General features: G+C 45.1%; 1 protein-coding gene across 1 annotated transcript; it reads right to left on the bottom strand.

Moving 5' to 3' along the window:
* Nucleotides 1–1,188: 1,188 nt before the first annotated feature.
* On the bottom strand, nucleotides 1,189–2,649 carry LOC145665387 (uncharacterized). The gene has a single exon (XM_081732689.1). It carries the CDS (start codon nucleotides 2,647–2,649, stop codon nucleotides 1,189–1,191), a length of 1,461 nt encoding a protein of 486 aa, XP_081588815.1.
* Nucleotides 2,650–7,042: the final 4,393 nt, after the last annotated feature.

The following is a 7,042-nucleotide window of genomic DNA, read 5'->3' as shown; positions in this document are numbered from 1 at the left end:
TTGATAGAAACATATGCAAGTCGGCCAGTCAGAAAATTGTAAATGATTCGAATATAAAGGATAGGAATATGAAGGTGAATAAGTTTGTAAATGAGACCCAGATGCCAGACCTTGTCAAATGCTTTTTCTAAATCGAACAAAACGAGACAAGACAGTTTGAGAGAATTATAATGATTAGTGATCAAACTAGACAGACGTAGCAGTTGATCATTGATGGAGAAAGCAGGTCGGAATCCGGCTTGATAAATAGGAAGTGTGTGGTGTTCGGCGAGATATTGATGAAGGCGTTTGACCAAGATTCGTTCCAGGATTTTACTGAATGTGGATGTCAGCTGTATGGGACGATATGAGGAAACATCGTCCAATGGCTTGTTTGGCTTTGGAAACATTAGGGTTTTCGACATTTTTCAGGTGGTTGGGTAATACCCAGTGCGAAGAATAAAAGTGTAAATCGTAGCTAGAAGGGTTAGTAAGGAGAGAGGACTTTCCTTGATATATCGATACGTGATGTTGTCAAAGCCAGGTGCAGAATTACGTTTCCGGGTAACTACGGTTCTGATATCGTCTACAGTAATAGGAGAAGCTAATGGTGTGTCAAGCGGAAGAGAATGAATTATGCTGGGTTGTAACTGGTAAGCAGCGAGATTGATCTTTTCGACAGGATGAGATGCATGCTCAGGAGGTTGTGGTGTGAATATGCGTTGTAGATTGTCAGCAAAAGCGTTTGCTTTTTCTACATAGTCTTGTGCAGGTGAGTTTTCGATTAAAAGAGGATATGGCGTCCTGGTATATTTGCCACACAGCGCATTGAATCGTTTCCAGTACTTGGAAGGATGATTAGTGTCTGAGAGTTTCTTACAAGTTTTTACCCAACATCGAAGTTTATAAGCACGTATGTAGTTACGTACTGTGCGCTGTAACTGTTTGTGGTGACGCAATGAGTCTGGATTTTGGGTGAGAGTATACTCACGAGAAAACTGACGTGAACGTGTTATCATTGTGAGGTAATGAGGCGGTAAATTGGGTTGATATGGTCTAGAGGTACTGGTAGGTTTGGACAAAGTACTGGCTTTCTGGATGGAAGATGTAATTGTGTCTATGGCAGCGTACATATCGTCCTCTGTTGAGGGTGCTGTAAGATGAGCGGTGGAAGTGGAAAGATGACTCTTGTATCTGTCCCAGTTTGCTTTATCGAAAAAAGCCTGTTCGAAGGATGAAAGTAAAGATAGAGGCTAATAAAAGGAGTAGTGACGGCGGACTTTCCTTGATGTGGCGATATGTAATTGAATCAAAACCTGGGGCAGAGTTTCGTTTAGTCCGGACAACGGAAGTGATATCGGCAACAGTAATGGGAGAAGTGAGTTCATTGGGCGGTAATGTATGGCTGACACTAGGTTGGAAGAGATGACTCGCTGTGTTGACTTTATCGACTGGATGAGAAAAAATATGATCAGAGGGTTGAGGGGTGAAGATGTCTTGGAGGTAGTCGGCAAACGCATTCGCCTTGTCCTGATCAGAAGCGGCTTGATTGTTGTTGATGATGAGTGGGTAAGACGTTTTGCTGAATTTATCACAAAGCGCATTGAAACGTTTCCAGTAACGTGATGGATGTGCTGTGTCTGCAAGAGTGTTACAAGCTTTAATCCATTGGCGCTTTTTGTACGCTTCAATATAGTTTTTTACAGAACGTTGGAGCTGATTGTGAAGACGTAGTGCTTCGGGATTTCGTGTCCGGACGTAGTCACGATATGCTTGACGAGAGCGTTTGATCTGAGCTAGGTAGTGCGGAGGTAATTTAGGTTGGTATGGAGTGGAGCTAGAAGTTGGGATGAATAATTCGGATGCACGGGTAATCTCAGAAGTGATAGAAACGTGGGCATATAGCTCGTCAGATGATGTAGGAGGGTGGTGATCTGCGACAGCATGGGTAAGATATGTGCGATATTGATTCCAGTTGGCTTTATCAAAGCGAGGCTTTCGTAGTGGAGGAAGCGCAGTATGTGAACGAGTGGTGCCAAAATGATATGAAAGTTTGACCGGGGCGTGGTCACTACCAAGAAGATCAAGAACTTTGAATGTACTGTTGGCAGCGAGTGTATTTGAGGTGATGGCGATGTCGGGAGTGGTATTGGACACAGGTCTAGTAGCAGATGGGAGAGTATGTATGATGCCGGTAGTGTGAGTGGTGATATGGTCTGTAAAGCGTGTGCGTTCATTCGGAGTGCGACTATGAAAGTTTATATCGGCGAGAATGATGAAATGTTTATAGGTATTAGAAATGTGACTGAAAAATTCAAGTGGGATGGGGTGACCGGGTCGAACATAAATAGTAGCAAAAGTGATGATGATTGACTTGAAGTACAATCTTATGATGATATGCTCAGGGAGGTGTGGAAGAGGAAAAATGTGATGGCGAGATGGGATGTGATTGCGAAAGCCAATTGCTACTCCCCCATTGGCCCGTAATGCAGGAGCTGTATTGTCATGACGAGTGAGTGTGTAGCGAGGAATATTACATACGGTAGACTTGGTGAGAAAGGTCTCATTCAGCAAAAATACAGATATGTGTTCTTCGAGTAACAGTGCTTCGAAAAGGGTTTTGTTGGTAGGTAAGGAGCGAATATTCATGAAAAGAAAGACTAAATCCATAATGACGGGTAGGTTAAACAGTTGTTTCTTGACGGGATGTAAGAAAATGAACGTAATTGTTGGTATAGGTGGCGTAGAAGTTGACGTTGAACACTGATTTAGCAGCTTTGGTAAGTTGTTGTAGAATAAGATTGCGTTGAAAAGGATGAATATTTTGTAGGGTGAGCGTGAGAAATTGAAGAAGTTGCTGGATGGTAACTGGATCAGTGGTTTGAAGATCGGTTTTAGGTGGAGAGTCTGGCATCCGGAGCGGTACGACTAAATCAGGATGTTGTTGATCAGGTTGAGGTTTATTCTTGCACTTATAACTATAGGCCGGATGTTGTTCATGGCATGTGGGGCATTCAGGTGGCTGTTGAAGGTTGGTGCAGAGGCGCGTAGGATGTGGTTCTGTGCAATGTCCACAGACTGGCTGATTTTTGCAATTTACAGTGTTGTGATCATTGTATATTTGACATTTTTCTCATCTCCTGGAAAAAGAGCTGGAGAGCGTGAAGGTTCAACCCTGTGGCGACGTTTATAGATGTATGCGCCAGTAGTGAGTAATGCGTCTATTGTATCTTGGGAAGACGTGAGAATGCGTACCATAAAAGTTGCACTTTGATTGTTTCGTATGCGGATGACCTTATGAATGTTATGCCCTTCATGTTGAAGCTCTTCATGAATTTCGGCGTCAGAATATGTTGGGTCAACCCCCCGGATGACAACTGATAGATATGGTGGACGTTTTGGAGGCGGTGCTTGTTTCTGACGAGTAGAGGAGAGAGATGTAAGAGTAGCATTTTTCCTAAAGATCTCAAACGAGGCCTTGTTTCTGATGGTGATAGCAAAGTGCGGATCTATGGACTTTAAGATGTAACCGTTACGTGTCTTAATTATTTCTGCTAGTGGAATGCTTGGAAGATATTTCCTAAGATGTAGCATGATGAACTTTTCATTGCTGTATTTCGTGTCATTATTTTGAAGAAGGAACGAATGTAGAATCGGGCGATGAGGAGGCTGATTATTGGTGTGAGAGGATTGAGAATTTGGAATGGTTGTATTGCTATTGTCATCGGCTGCATCCATATCCGAGTTGTCTGAAATATTGTCTCTGTGTTGCTTTTTCGACTGATGCCGAGGCTGCTTAATAGAATCAGCATACAACTGTGTGTTTCGTGGAGACCTAGACCTGGTGGAGACATTCGAAGCTGTTGAAGCGGTAGAACTGCCGGATATGGTTCGCTGCCGGTTGCCAGTATCCTTCCGCTTGACCACCTTCGTGTTCGAAGCGGACGGAGTGACAAATACCGGAGGAAGACCACCGTGCCGTCCATCCACCTTTGGTCCAGAAGCAGCTTGATCTGCCATAGCAGAGACCGATAGATTTCTAGAGAGCCGTGAGACCCGAAGATGATGTGTAGTGAGTGATGAATATGATGCAGGTAGAACAACCCGTTTGGATAGTTGCCCAGGAGGAGCGGCTCCTCTGGCTCGATCCGTAGATTCGGACGCCCTTGGCTTGATGAGTCTGACGGACGGATCTCTAGAAAGAAACAGAGAAAGAGGCTCAGGATATGGAAAAGGAAGGTTAATTCAAAAATCGTCACCATATACAAGGTAACGCTTCAGATCAAGCTCTGGGAAAGTATGATTCCTCAAGTAAAGCTTAGCTTAGCTTAGCTTGAAAGTGTGGTTTTGTGTCGAGTATCGGACAAAAGTCCCTGACTCGATGACAGCTATAGAAAAGAAAATGAATAGACCTGTGGGGGGTGAGTTAGAATATGAGATACGACGACGTCATGTGACCTTCAGCTGCAACTGTCGCAGTGAGGGGGAGAGTGTGGGTAAATAGTTATGCTACAACCGTGGCGTCCTGTAAGTTCGTCGGTGTGTATGCGCTGTGCCAATGGCTGCTATAGCGGGGTTGACGTGGCGGGGGAGGTTGGCCCAAAAACGAGTATGGTGTTGTTGTAACACGTCCCGGATAGGATATATGTTTAAGTCCTCTAAAAGTTGACGATTACGCGTATATCGGTCATGGCCTGTTATGATACGAGCTGCCCTGGTTTGCACACTCTCGATCGTGCGCAGGTGACAGAGTGCCGCATGTTGCCATGCTGGACATGCGTAGGTGATTGTGGACAAAATTACCATTTTAAAGACGTGGAGTCTTGTTTCATGACTTAAGGCACTGCAACGCAGAATAGTATAGAGGGCAGACAATTTTCGAAGGGCTCGGTGTTTAATGTCCCTGATATGAAGACCAAAAGTAAGGCCTCGATCTAATATAACTCCCAAGTATTTAGCATGCAGACGGTGCGGAACTTCAATGTTGTCATAGTATAAACGATGGATGGCTCTGCTGCGTCTTTTGCTATAGCAGACTGCAACGCTCTTATCCGCGTTGATTTTTAGGCGCCAGATGGTAGCCCAACGTTAAAAGACATTGAGTTGGCGCTGCATGTAGTGGTAGCAAAGACGAAGATTGCTGCTGTTCGTAAAGAAAGCAGTGTCATCGGCGTATGTTGCAGGAAAACAGTGTGGCACAATGGGTAAGTCTGCGGTGTATAAGGTGTAAAGCAGAGGCAAAAGAACCGCGCCTTGAGGCACACCAGCTTGAATTGGTTTGGGAGCAGACTTGGTCTGTCCCACAGAGACATGGAAAAAGCGATGAAATAGGTATGAAGTGAGGAGTTTGAGATAAGGTAAAGAGAAACCTTGTAAGCGAAGTTTATAAATGAGGCCTGGTAACCACACTTTATCAAACGCCTTCGAGATATCAAGGTATACACCTACAACATATTGTCGTCGATTAAAAGAGGTAGTCAGATGGTCGACTACCCTCACTAATTGGCTTGTTGTGCTGTGGTTAGCACGAAAACCAAATTGATGATGGGGGAGTATATTTAGAGTGGTGACGTGCTCGTGAAGTCGGGCGAGAAGCACTCGTTCGAAGAGTTTGCTCACATGAGATAATAGGCTAATTGGTCTATAGTTTTCTGGGAGAGTCGGATTTTTACCTGGTTTAGGGAGAAGAATGACTTTCGCTTCTTTCCAACCACGGGGAAAGTAGCAAACCTGAAGGATGCCTGTAAATAAAGCAGCACGATAGAGGAGTAGCTTCCGTGTCCCATGTTTCAGTAGTTCTGGGCGGATCTGATCAACTCCAGGCGCTTTTTTGTTGGGCAAGTGACAAATTTGACGCTCAACTTCCCTTGGTGTTACGACCTCAGGCAGGGGAAGTATTGGTTGAAAATGGAGCATGCGCATAGTGGCCCGAACGTCCTGCCGAATGTGAGGGACGACAGGAGTCGCATTAGGTGTAAACTGGCGATCTAGAGATGCAGCAAATAGGTCTGCTTGCCCTTGGTCGTCATGTATGACCCCATGCGGACCTTGCAGTATTTGAGTTTGACGAGAAGCCTCTCGGCGCTGGAAAAGGCGGGAATACTGCCAGATTTTAGTGTCATTAAGTGTGACCCCACGAAAAAGTGTCTCCCAGTATTGCTCGGTTTGTCTTCTAGTGATTGTATTGATTTGGCGGCTTAAAGTGTTCCATAGTGTTTTGTAGAGTGGATGTCTAGTGCGCTGCCAAGTACTTCGAGCCCAGCGTTTTAGATGGATATAAAGACGAAGTAATGGAGAGTCACAGTGTGGATAGGACTGCGAGTCAGGAATTATTGATGTGCTGAGGGAGTCAGCCGTACGTAGAGCAAGTGTGAGATGGGCGACCGCCTGATCAATTTCTGCAGGAGAATTTGGACGAGCGGCTATGTCGAGCAAAGAGTTTAATTCCTGCTTATAGACATCCCAGTTCGTAGTTCGGGAGATATGAGCGGGTGTAGGACGGGAGATATGACGATGCGAAAGTTTGAAAAGGACTGGATCATAAGCTGAGTCCAGTGCTGAGATCACGTAAGGACGTGTAGCTAAGATGGTATCTTTGCTTAGAACTATGTCCAACACATCCGGTTCTCCGCCTGGTTAAGGATGGTGAGTTGGATCAGGTGGCCCATAGGCAATGAATGGATATGTGTGCAGATACCGGTGTAATATTCGTCCGTTTTCGTTGGAACGTCTGGAGTGCCATTCCCCATGTTTTGCATTGAAGTCCCCTGCCAAGATGATCTTGGGGCCCAAGGTCGAGATGGCGTCGAAATCATTGTCATCTAAGTCATGTGCTGGAGAACGGTAGCCCGTGACCAATATGAGAGGAATCCCGGGGAGAAAGACTTCTATAGCAAGAGCTTCTAGTGTGTGTAACGGGGGTAAAAGGAGTTGTCTAGCCTTGAAACTTCGTTTCAGGGCAATCAGTAATCCTCCTTTCCGTCCTTGAACTCGATCGAGTGTCTCCAGTGTAGTCTCCAGTGTGTAACCTGGGCAGTGAAGTGAGTTTCCTGTATAAGTATGA

The sequence above is a fragment of the Thermobia domestica genome, chromosome 11 (assembly GCF_964235325.1).
Source record: "Thermobia domestica chromosome 11, izTheDome1.hap1.1, whole genome shotgun sequence".
Classification (NCBI taxonomy): domain Eukaryota; kingdom Metazoa; phylum Arthropoda; class Insecta; order Zygentoma; family Lepismatidae; genus Thermobia; species Thermobia domestica.
Note: the sequence above shows the minus strand (reverse complement) of the source record. Positions and strands in the feature narration are given on the sequence as shown.

Excerpts from the sequence above, each read along its gene's own strand:
- LOC145665387 (XM_081732689.1), bottom strand. The coding sequence starts at position 2,649 with ATGGATTTAGTCTTTCTTTTCATGAATATTCGCTCCTTACCTACCAAC.